The sequence below is a fragment of the Podarcis melisellensis genome (genome assembly GCF_964234715.1).
Source record: "Podarcis melisellensis genome assembly, chromosome: 7".
Classification (NCBI taxonomy): Eukaryota; Metazoa; Chordata; class Lepidosauria; order Squamata; family Lacertidae; genus Podarcis; species Podarcis melisellensis.
In genome coordinates, this window is record NC_138539.1 from 49229407 (window position 1) to 49242520 (window position 13114).

At 42.9% G+C, this 13114-nt stretch overlaps 1 protein-coding gene across 1 annotated transcript; it reads left to right on the top strand.

Annotated features, from left to right (window-relative positions):
- On the top strand, positions 1–12606 carry CIDEA (cell death inducing DFFA like effector a). The gene is made up of 5 exons (XM_081919172.1): positions 1–154; positions 5406–5562; positions 7803–7949; positions 9104–9288; positions 12018–12606. The coding sequence occupies exons 1-5, from the start codon at positions 111–113 to the stop codon at positions 12142–12144; spliced, it is 660 nt and encodes a 219-aa protein (XP_081775298.1). The 5' UTR covers positions 1–110; the 3' UTR covers positions 12145–12606.
- The last annotated feature ends 508 nt before the right edge of the window (positions 12607–13114 follow it).

Genomic DNA, 13114 nt, shown 5'->3' on the forward strand with positions numbered 1-13114 from the left:
GGGGCTGCAAAGAGCGACGCCTCCCTGGAGCCCCTGGGCTCATAAGAGGGCCGCGGCGGGAGGGGGCGCAGACGGCGTTGCTCGCTGGGAAGGAAGCCGAAGGTGCAAGGATGGCGGTGGTGTGCGCGCGCGATTTCGCCGCAGTTTTTTTCCGGTGAGTAATCGCCCAGGCGCCTGCTACCCAGGCACGTTTACTCGGGAGTAAGTCCCGTCCCGCGGCGACCTTCCTTGGGCGCTGGTTGCCCGATATGCACACATGCAGTTGCATCTATCTATCTATCTATCTATCATCTATCTATCATCTATCTGTCTATCTCTATCGCCTTTACGTTTTCGGGGAGCTGGGGTGTCAGCGCCTGCTTGCTTGCCCCCGTTGCTCGCTTGCTCGCTTTCCTCCCTGGGAATGGGCAGGATCGGTCTCCTGAACTCCTGACCCGAGCAACACCCCTTGGTCTCCGGCTGCCATCTGGCTCCGCCACTTGCCACGTCCTCTTTGTCCGGCGCTCGAATCCGGACTAGGTGGCGCTCCTCTTTAAATCCAAGCGGGTTTTCTTTGTGTCTTGGAGGGCAGGGCGGGAGGGAGGTCGGCGTCGCAGGAAACGCAGCTCTCAGTGGGTCACACGCTGTTGTGTTTTCCTTGGAAGAAGAAGACTATCTTAATTGGTTGCTTGGAAGTAGCCGCGCCTTCCAAGATCATCTAGCCACCGGTTGAATGGACTGGAGGCTTTCTAACTTGAAACCAAGGGGCGGGGGAGGGGGTGGAGCTGTGTGACTCCAGCTTATGGGGTTTGGGGAAACAGCTTCCGACCTAGTGGCCTTTACTCATAGAACGACGTGACTTGCTACACGGCGAGAAAAGACAGACGGGCCTCCCGGTCTGTGGTCTAAACTCAGGTCATACCTTTTGTTAGGCTCCCTTAGGTGGATGCCCTTCACCTTTTTCTCCCTCCCACGACTGGATGCTTGAAGCCGTGCATGCATGATGTTAGAGCCACAGTCCATCCTGTACTCCTCTTGGATGCATTTCCCACAGCTTCCATCTGATTTGAAGTCATAAACCGTGTTTAAGCAGAGATGTGTACATTTGAGACATCCTTTGAGCATGTGCAGATAACAGCCTCAGGAGAAGTGGGGAAACGAAGTCAGGGAAAGTGCATCAGGCGAAGACATCCCCGCCCCCTCTATGGTGTTTATAGCAACATTATACAATGGGGGTGGGAATGACCTTGTTGAGTTTTAAGCCACAGTCTAGCGCTCTTCTCTTTTATCTAGATAGGGTTCTTTGCCTTGAAATGTCTTTTGCCTCTGACTACTAGTACACTTGAAATAAACTACCTTTTGGATAAAGAAGCTTCACCCTCTGAAGTGCCTCTTGGAACCTGTTGAATGTTGCAGGTCAACTTCACATCCTCTTAAGTAACTTTCACAGCACACTAACTGCTCTCCTGCACCACATGCTGGTGTGCCCCACCACACAATTTGGGAGTTAACCAGCTAGTGCATTTCTACAGCATTGCTGGCTTGTTTCAGATGGTTTGTATATTGTCAGCGAAGCAGGTATCTCGTAAAGCAGCTGTTGGGGAAGCTTATTTGCTCATTGGGATAGATCCTTATCCAGATCAGCCTCAGAGGTCAAAGTTAACCATTTGCATGTCAGTTGCATGATGTCATTATGGTGCAACATGATTCCTGCTTGTCAAAATCCCTTGCACACTGTTGCAAGTCTTCCCAAAGTCTTCTTTGCAAGTCTTTAAATCCAATGTTGGAGGTTTAAAAGAGGAGGCAAGTGCTTTAACACAGTGTTGTCTTAAAGTGGCAAAGCGCCCTTTGAAGGAGGCAGGGAGGCTGCATCAAAGAGCGCTTTTGCCAAGCACTTTAAGAGTCCAGGGGTCCGTGGGGGCTTTGACCCCCACAATAATATATTCTAGGGAGCCACGCACCCCAAGTTAGTGGGCACCACCAGACCCTGCTCTGCCTCTGGCTTTTCCTCCTGGTCCATGAGAGAGGAGGAGGAGGAGGAGCTGCTGTCAGCCATTGACCACTGCATATGACTCTGCCCCGGCTCCTTCTCCAAAAACACAATACAACATTGTGCATTGTGCATGTGGCATCACATGCACACGCCTGCACGTAGTGTGTGTGACATTGCACATTGTCCGCGTTACATTGTGTAGCCCCCCCCCCCCCAGTCTTCACAAGATGATGCCAGTGACCTGTGCTGCTTTCTTTTTCATTTCCCAAAAGGAGAAAGACAGACGTGTGTTGCAAGCAAAGTCAGCAGAAGTGATTTCTTCTGTGCGGTAAAAATGCCTTTGCTTGTAAAATGCAAGTTACAAGTTGGGTTGGGGTGCCATATGGGCTTTAATCTGTGGTGGTGACATCTGTTCAGCTTTTCTCCATGGAGAGCTCTTGCCACAGTTAATCCTTTAATGTGTTTGTAAAATTACTTTTTACTTAAGACCTGCCAGTGGGGAAAAGAGAGTCTTTCTGGACAGAAATGTCACAGGAATCGGTTCCAAGAATAACTTAAATCTAGATACCACGTATAGCTTGAGCCACAGTGACCATTGTGCAAGCCTTGGATAAATAGCCAAGTTATTGGAGTTGTGCTCTATAAATGTGAAACTCTTCTGAACACAGAGCAGAAATATAACTGTCTCAAGGGAAAGGTCTGCCTAAGCAAAACTTATGACATGTCTGTTGGCAACTGCAGACTAACATGGATTCTTGGCAGAGTATTGTTTTATAGGACTGCAATCTTTGACCTGATTTAACCAAGTTGGGATTGTTCCTAAGTAAGCTTTATATGAGTAGGCTGCATATCCAACAACACAGTACTGTTGCTTAAGTGAGGGCATGGCTCTGACTTTTTTTATATAAAAGCATTAGGCAAAAATTGATCTGCTGTAACCAGATTACAGAATTAAATATAGGGCAATTATGGCATTAAGGAGACACTCCTAATGCTGTGCTGGGACAGTGGTTGAGTCACAAATAACCTAATTTAAAGGTTTGTGTCCTAACCTATCATCCAATATGGATCTTTCAGTTGTAATTAACCTTGTTTCAGGTTGCCTAAGCAAAGTGCTTGGATATAGGTATACAGTGAGATGAAGTAAGATCCTGCAAAAGTATCCATTGGCAATCAAGGTGACTGGCTAAATGCTTATAAATCTGAAGTGAGACTTTTATAGACAGCCTGTAGAAAGTGCTATGGCTGAACAGTATAAAGGACTAGCCACTGCCATCCTAATTGTCGGCTGCAGTGTTTTTGCTTTTTGCAGGGGGGTCCTCTTGGATTGAGTGCAACTATGGAAGCACAGGTGATGTTCGTGGCTAGGAGTGCCTTTTACCAGCTTATGCTGTCAGCTGTGACCCTTTCTTTAGGAAGCATATTTTGTCTCAGTCACACATGTGCTGGTTAAAATCAAACTAGACTACAGTGGTACCTTGGGTTAAGTACTTAATTCATTCCGGAGGTCTGTTCTTAACCTGAAGCACCACTTTAGCTATTGGGGCCTCCTGCTGCCGCCGTGCCGCCAGAGCACGATTTCTGTTCTCATCCTGAAGCAAAGTTCTTAACCCGAGGTACTATTTCTGGGTTAGCGGAGTCTGTAACCTGAAGCATATGTAACCTGAAGTATATGTAACCCGAGGCACCACTGTATTTAACATATACTTTGTTGGGCAATCTTGAAAAATGGCTTGGAACTGGTACAGAATGTCAGGATGTCTGATGAGGGTTAGGTGTTTGGGCAAACCTGTATTGTACATATTAGCAGCCAATATGTTTCTGGGTCCAAGAAGTACTGGCCTAGACCTTCAAAGCCCTAAACCTTTGGGTCTAGGTGATTTGAAGGATTGCCTATGCGCATGCAAGCCTGGCCAGGCCTTAAAATTTATCTTGGGAAGGAAGGATGAAAGAAGTCTGCAAACTTGCCAAGGAACTGATAAGGTTCATTACTGAGTCATCTGCAGTTTGACAGATCACTCTTCTTCTCAGGCAGAGAGGAAAAATGGTGAAAACAGGTTATTTATTGGGACAGAGTGATTTTTGCATATGTTAAAACAAAAAAAAAAATTTCTTCCAGTAGCACCTTAAAGACTAACTAAGTTAGTTCTTGGTATGAGCTTTCGTGTGCATGCACACTTCTTCAGATACCACATATGTTATTGCATATGTTATATGTTATTGCATATGTTATATGTTATTGCATATGTTATTAAAGTTGCAAAACAACGAAGCATGGGATGGAGCAATGGAGAAATTTCTGAAACAATGGGATATCAGCTACGCCCAAGGCATGATGGAGAACGTCAACAACCGGGAAAAGATAGACGTAACATTTTAGAAGGACAGGAAGAAACACCAATTTGAGTAATTGGTATTAGTAATTGTATTATAATTTGGTATTGCTATAATGAAGCAATTATTGGATTGTAATTGAAAATTAATAAAAAATATTACCAACAAAATTTATTTTGGGAACCCAAGATAATTAAAATGGCAGACAGACACAGAACCATCTCAGTGGTGGCCTCACACCTTTGATAATTCCTCCTGAGGAAATTGTGGACCGGATCCTTTATCTTTAACTGGGCTCTGAAAACATTTCCATTCTAATCAGATTTTTTAATGTTGTGCTGTGTTTCTACTGTTTCCATTAATAACAAGCTAAAATTATCAGTAGTGTGTTGTATTTTTAGCCACAGCTACTTAACCTTTGTAATTATAGTTTATGGAATTGTTTAGCCCAAGTGTTTTAGAGGTGGTCTGGTAGACATTGTCATGTTTTTTGATAGTCAAGTGTGAATATAACATTCCTCAGTTAAGAGGATGGGGCCTCTTAGGCATCAATAACTGGAACAGGAAGCAGGAATTAATATGCTTATCATGAGATACATGCAAGAAGTGAATTTAGGCACCAACAGTAATTTATTTGCTCCTTACAGCAGATGGGCCCTATTATATATTCTAGCAAAGATTCCAGTTACTAGTCTGTCTTCTAAAGATGCTGTGCTAATATTGGAAACAGTAAATTAGACCATGTTTAGGGGCCTAGCTGGCAAACACACACTATTCTGATCAGCTGCAAATATAGTCAGATGGGTTTTACTGGACGCTGTGGGGATGACACTGTATAGCTCATAGTTACATCTATAGATCAAAACAATCACTGTTGGATCAAAATGCCCCTTCCCTCAAGAGCTTAATATCTCTTTTTCTAGCCTGGAAGAAGGTATATATTTAACAATGCATGAATTGCTCTGCATCTAGGCTGCAGGCTGACATGAATTATACCCATGATGCTACTGTGTACTAGAAATGATTTCCTTGCTCTTAAAACTGAAACCATACAATGTACATAAAAAAATAACAAACCCCAAACTGCTTTCTGTTCTAGATCTCTGGTGTCAGTGGGAGCATCTCTAGGGTCAGTAACAAGACAGACCCTGTTTGCACCTCTTCCAGCTGCAGCTCGGCCCTTCCGTGTTTGTAACCATGACAGAAGCAGTCGGAGAGGAGTTGTTGCAAGCACCCTAGAGGAGCTTATTAGCAAGGTATGCCTCCTGTCAAAAGCACAAGCCTGATGATCATGCCAGGACCTCATTATCTCAGCCATGTGTTCAAAAATTCTTGCCCCACATACACACAGGTGATGTGTGTACACTACAGCCTCCATCAGCCCCAGCCAGGACATAAAAGGCAGCAGGTGGGTGAAGGCTACTGTGAAGTCCTGGATCTAGCAGGGGTGTTAACTTCTTGGAGAAGTCTGGTCCTACCTGTTTGTCTTAGCTCCAGTCATAGCTGTATTAGATGCTCAAGATACCTTTTCCATTCCAATTAACTTAGCACTCTAGTCTAGAGAAAAGTTCTCCACTGAACCTGAAGATACATCTCATCCAACAAAAATCCAAAACCTTATTGCATATTCCCAAGGCTCCTCCTCAGGTTATCTCAGTCCCTAAGTGTTAGGAGAAGCAGGACAGCAATCGGGTCCTTTATCCACAGTGAATTGGTCTGAAGGTCACTCAGTGAGCTTCGTAGCTGACTGGGGAGTTTCACCCAGGTTTCCCAGGTACATGTTCAGCATTCTGACCACAACACCATGCTGGCTGTCTCCGCACATGATGTGGAGCTGCCCTGTTGTAGGCCCCCTGTGGGGTGAGGCCTTTGTAATGTAATTACACCCTGTGGGGTGAGGCCTTTGTAATCACTGTGTTTCAAAGATGCCTATTTGTAGTTTACCACTGGACCATGAGCACTGGTTACACGTGCATGCCTTCCATGCAACAGTGACCAGTGGTTTGAACTCCCTGCCCTTATCTCAGGAGGTGATTTATATCGCCATGAGCACCAAGAAGAGAAATTTGTAAAAATTTGGCCAGCTTTTCTTGCGCAACTTAAGTTGGCAGTGCAGTATACTTGTTATTAAACAACACTGTCCTTAACCCATGTCCTCCTTTCCCTTTTTTACTTTTTATGGATTCAAAAATTGTGATAAAGTTTATATGGAAAATACATCTCTTAACTGAACAAGTAGAGCAGAATTGTGGGAATTGTCCCCACAAACCACCATTAACCTGATTTGTAGAATGCAGAGGTGTAGAGTGGATTGCAGCTGTCCTACTTAGACTAGATTAGGAGGCTGGTGAGATGGCTTTGGGGTTATGCCTGGAACCAGTCACAGCACCAATTGCTACCTCATACAGTCAAACCTCGGTTGTCAAATGTAATCCATTCTGGAAGCCCATTTGGCTTCTCAAACGTTCGACAACTGAGGTTTGGCTTCCAATTGGTTGCAAGAGCTTTCTGCACTCAAGCAGAAGCTGCGCCGGACATTCGGCTTCCGAAAAACGTTCGAAAGCTGGAGCATTTACTTCTGGGTTTTTGGCGTTTGGGATCCGAAACGTTAAAAAACGGGAGCAGTTCAGGAACTGAGGTTTGACTGTACCAGCACTGGAATGCTGCATGGATGGAAGACCATGTCAGAATCCTGTGTACAGTACTGTAGAAAGAGGAGGGAGTGGATCGAAATGTAAAGTAGTTAAGGTGATTTGGATAATAAAGGGCAACTTGCTTTGCAGCTGTAGGAATCCAGACTGCTTCTGCAAGTCACACTAATAATGCCTTCTCTTGGCAGCAGAATTTCTTTAAAATCTATTTTCGATTTGAGTTCTAATCTGCAGGGCTAAACTAGATGCATCATTGTCAATATTCACTTTTAAAGAATGTAAATAGCAGCCACAGGGAGGAATTTTAACTCTCCACAACCACCAAATCTCTCAAAGTAATTTGTTTTGGAAAGAAGGCCTCCATTGTCACGGATGGGGGCTTTCTTCCAGATTGAAAATAGCAAGGTCTCATGCATGCATGCATGCACACACAAAGCCAGCACTGCTGCTTGTGTGTGTGTGTGTGTGTTTATTTTCTGTTGCATTCACATAAAGCCTAGTTTGGTCCTAAGCATTGACTTTCCAATGATAAAAATATGCACATTTTGGAGGAGGCTTGAACACCATGTGAACACAGGGCTTCATAAATTGGGGCTACACACACAGATCTGATTCTCTTCCATAATTTTCTCCATTCAAAAGTAGCTGGGCTCATGTTAGCTCAATCTATGACAGCTTAATCTATGTAGAATGGTGCATGCAAATAACTTAATCGTACAGTTTCTGAGTAATAGACATTCACGCCTTTGATGTGTCTTGCTTCAGTAGGGGGGTAAGTAAAGTAGGATTGCCCTGAACCAGTAAGGCATTTGGAACTATGTTTTGCTCTTCTGTCTGTATTTTAGACCTTAGATACCTTAATGATTACTGCTGGGCTGATAACACTAGTTCTGGAGGAAGATGGCACAGTGGTGGATACAGAAGACTTCTTCCAGTCCCTGGGCGACAACACACATTTCATGGTTCTAGAGAGAGGACAGAAATGGAAGCCAGTAAGTGTTGTTCTGAAAATAGTTTATTACAGAAAATAATAAACTTGATATGCCCTGTTTGCTTTGAGTTTAAACAAAACTTCTTCAGTCTTTCTAACTACAGGCTTAATTACACCCACCAAGCCTTGGAGATCAGCCCACCAGGAAGTTTTGGGCAGACTACCCCTCTCTTTCCCATGCCTAATGTCATATATGTGACCTCAGGCATGGGAGACTCCAGGTCCCACGGGAGCAATGCAGATTCGGGCACCAGATTCTGAAAGTGCCAACTTGTTGACGCAAAGGAAGAATCGGGAACAAACTTCTTCTACCTTTTAATTGCCAGCTTGAATTCAGTTCCTGGTATTGTGTCTGCTTAGTTACAAAAGACAGAATTGTTTCCATCTCCGTACTGATGTAAGCATTAATAGATAGGTCACGCCCGTGAAGCCTATTGTAATAAAACTAGGTATGCTTCTTTGGGAATACATCCTGTTGAACAAAGTAGAACTGAATGTGTGTTTACTTGGAAGTAAGCATCCAGAGCAGAGGGTGGCAGTTACAGGACAAAACAGTGTTTCTCCATGAGAGTAAATAGTCATGACAATTAGCTGGTAGAGTTACGTTTTTTTCTACATATATTGTTTATTCCCCCACCCCCACCCCAAGAAGTAAAACCATAAATTTAATAACTGAACACATTACAGAGCTTAAACGTATACAACACAGGACAAAGACAACACTACCTCCATGGATGACTAGTGAGATAGAGAATGATATCTCCTGAACCAGTCCTCTGGTTCAGTAGAAATCCTGAAACAATAAATGTTATATCTGACATTATATCACTTGTGTTAAATCTGGATACTGAGGTTATTCTCCAGTGTCTCTCTAAGCCTTTTAACTAGGTGGTGGTAAAAAAAATATTTCCCAAACTGTTCCCAAATTTTTCAAACAACCTTTACCATATTCCGGTAATTGTAAACTTCCAAGGGACTCAAGAGCTTAATTCAAAACCCATTTTGGTGGTTAAACCATAGTTCAAAGGCTATTGATTAATTTCTGTTCTCAATAAGTTAATTAGTCAAAAAAAAAATCCTACAGGGCTCTTGGGTGTAGATAGGTGTTGTGAGCTGAAATATTTCACACACTTGTTTTTCTTTCCTCTGAATTAGGGGCCAAGACCCTGCTTTGCAGCAGTACAGCAGCCAAAGAAAATGGGGGTGGCAAATATCACCTTGGATTTGTACAAAGTGAACCCTAAGGACTTCATTGGCTGCCTAAATATCAAAGCTACCTTTTATGAAATCTATTCTGTGACGTATGATATCCAATGCATGGGAGCAAAGGCTGTACTGAGGTAAGTGTGTGCCTCTAGTTCAGACTCAACCATGCATAGGTGAAATTACACCCAAAAGTCCACAGCTGAATAACTCCCTTATTAAGACCAACCCCAAAGTCCGACATGTGGCAAGCTTTCAAGCCCTCTGCAATCCTTCATTGGACAAAGCGTTAAACAAAGCAGTGACTGTTAGGGTGAGGGAAAATCAACAAAAGTTGGGGTCAGTGTTGTAGTAATGAGAGACCATCATGGATATTTGAGTGCAAGGTGGAGATTGCATGTGTGTGATTCCCTCCCAGGTGCCACTGTTTATCAAGCTACATACCTAGGATTCTGGGATAAAAAAGCAATGGCTGTTGTCCCCATTCATTGACAAAATAAAGCCTTCTTTTCCACATCTTAAACAAAGCACCTGGGTTCCAGGGTAGGCAGGGAGCACAAGTAAAGGGAAACATGGCAATGAGTTACATTACAAGAAGTTGTGTGGAGAGAGAGTTGTCCCAGTTTGCATCACTTTACACTTTGAACCACATTTGACACTTTAACGTCCATACACCTGTTTTGGGATTTGCTATTTGTCTGTCCTACCATGAATAGCTTGCTGGCAAAATTTGCCACCTAACTGCACAGTCTCTACAGCCGTCCACTTATGAACAAGATAAGAATCACTGGTCCAAGTTCAGATCCTTAAAGTACCCAGTACAAATGCTGCACTGATAAAGACTATAAAAAGGAAATGCTGAAAGTGAAACTTCAAAGAGGAGCTGAAATGCCAGAGCTGCTGTTTCTGCAATGTCAGTCTTCTTAAAAATAAATTCAAATAGAGAAAAAAAATTATTGATAACTTTGCTGTCTGTTCAGATATCTTAATGTGTTGTGCTACGGAGGCTAAGCAAGCTACACCTGATTCCCTAGATACATGGTGACCTGCTAAATAAAGGCATGAGCAAGTTGAACGTTCAAGGAACTGGCAAGCTTATGAAATGACCTGAAGGTTCTTGATGTCTCAGACTCTCTGAAACACTAGGTGGTGGTAGTGCCTAACATTTCTGAAGCAAGAACTGGAGTGCAATGATAAGGAATTCCCGATAAAAATGTGGGAGTTACAAATGCAGAAGGACTCCTGCAAATATAGCAAGCACTGACATGTTTCTAGAAGTTATTAAAGTGGTGATAGTGGGATAATATCCAGAAACAACAGCTTTGGGTCTGTTAAGGTAGGCTACTGGTCTGATTCAGTATATTTTAATGCTTGCTGTAGCATGAGGAACCAAGCGAATATATATTAGAATTAATTCTAGCAGTCCCCTGTAGGAAAGTATGAGCCTTTCTGACTTTCAAGTTAAACTTAATTGCAAAGTAAATATACTTAGAATGGCAGCATAAAACAAAAAGAACTTCAGCTTGGTATTTGAACATAGGAATTTCAGAACCTTTCACAATAGCATGAAAAGAAAGCAATATAATAAATTGGCATAGAAGTTTCATATAAAATGGATAGAGCAGGCATAGGCAAACTCCGGCCCTCCAGATGTTTGGGACTACAACTCCCATCACCCTTGACCACTGGTCCTATTAGCTAGGGATGATGGGAATTGTAGTCCCAAATTGTTAACAAACTTTAAAATACCTGGATAATTAAAGATTGTTACCAGCAGCTAAAATAACAATGTTGGTGTCAGGTGAGATTGGACATTCCATAACTGGGATGCTCCAGTTGAAAAGTCTCTTTTTTGCTGACCAGCTGATGCTGCAGGATATCAACAGATCTTGGAATGCAGGCAGGTTGACATGGGAGTCTGTTTTCTCCAGGTAGCTAGGCCCAAACCATTTAGAGTTTTAAAAGTAAGCATCTGGCTCTTTGAATTGGACTTGGAAGTGAATGCTGCCAGACATTCTGCACTAATTGAAGCTTCTAAACCATCTTCAAAAGCAGCTCCAAGTATAATGTCACTGCCATCAGCCATGCTCTGATAACCTTCCATTTGGCTAACTGGCTAGGCTATCCCTGTCCAGAAGTATTCTGCACTACCAGTTGGTCTTCAAGCAACAAAGCTGGATCTAGGACAGGGGTCTGCAACCTTTAAGACAAAAAGAGCCACTTGGACCCGTTTCCGAAGAAGAAGAAAACTGGGAGCCACAAAACTCGTTAATATAAAAATAACTTTTTTTGTCACTTTTTTATTATTTCTTTGTTTGACCCCTCAGAATTACTCCTCCTCATAGAAATAAACGTTAAATTAACAAGTTACCTTTTTTTTGTGTGTGTGTTCTTCACTCCCCTTCAAAACAGTGACCAGCATACATGCCCCCTTTCAATGCAGTGACCAGCATACATGCCCCTTACAATGTAGCGGGCGGGCGGGCGGGAAGGTGACGTCGGGACGGTGCGTGACTAACGCACACACCGCCCCCATGCGACGTCACAGTCAGTACAGCGCCTGCCACAGTGGGGAGTGTCGGGGCGCACAATGCGCCTCCTCCCCTCGCTAGTATCCGCCCTGGAGCCGCGGCAAAGGTGTAAAAGAGCCACATGCGGCTCCGGAGCCGCGGGTTGCAGACCCCTGATCTAGGAGAATCCTTAAACTAAATTTGCTCTTTCAGGAAAAGAAAAGTGCAACTTCAGAAAAAGTGCAGAGCATGTGCTGGTGTAAATTGTATATGGACAAAAGTGATGATGTGTATTCTCCTTTTGTGCAATTTTTTTTAAAACTTCTGTCTAAGCTTAATGTGTTTCTTTTTTTAAGGAGGATACTTCGATATCTGTCACATATGGCACAAGTTACGGGACATGTCCTTCTTTACACTGGAACATATGTGCTACAGTTAATGGGTGACCATGAAGAAGATCGGCTTACAAATGGAAAGCGCTAACTAAAACCAGCATAAGAGCCTTTTATTGCTGGTTCTGCAGCTGATACTTAAGCATTTTTAACTTAAATATATTTATAACTTAACACACTAAATGGTCAAGCGGCACTCTAATGACCAAAAGTTTAACTAAAGTAGCTTTTTTTCATGTACAGGTTTTTCATTAAGATAATGATGTCATAAGTGTAAAAATATGATTGGAATCTTTTTAATGCAGTGGAAGGAGAAGTTTTTCATAGAAATTACTGTGCCATAAACTTCAAAAATGAAGAGTTGTGTGAATAATGGGAAGCAGGCATTTAGTGACTTATCAACTGAGATGTGTCTGTTAATTAGCATATGAACAGCCATGTAGCAAATTCTGATTGGAGGTGGTGACTGTTTGTAGAAGTTTAATACTAATCTTGCCTACCACTTAAAACTGTTTCTCTTATAAATAAATTTCCAAGCTTCAGTATTTCAAAACTACATTGTTGTGCCATTTCTCAGTACCATCTATCACTGCCACTGCTGCAACAAAACATGTCTCTCCTGTATCGGTGTCTTGCAGCCACAACAGATGCTGTAACCTTCCAATAGTTTGACTTCGCCCGCAAAGGCTCACTCCATTGTCTTCTGAGACAGACTGATGTCAATACAACACACTCACTAAAATCTGAAGCTTTCAGAAATTTTCACACAACCTTATGTAAATAGTTCAAGTGCTTCTATTGTCACCATCATTGTTGGCAAATTTAAAGACTGATCTGCTTTTAACAGGTAAAGCATTGTTTGGGATTTAGTTCAATACTGAGACTTTTAATTGCTACTACAGTGGTACCTCGGGTTACATACGCTTCAGGTTACAGACTCCGCTAACCCAGAAATAGTACCTTGGGTTAAGAACTTTGCTTCAGGATGGGAACAGAAATCGTGCTCCGGCAGCGCGGTGACAGCAGGCGGCCCCATTAGCTAAAGTGGTGCTTCTGGTTAA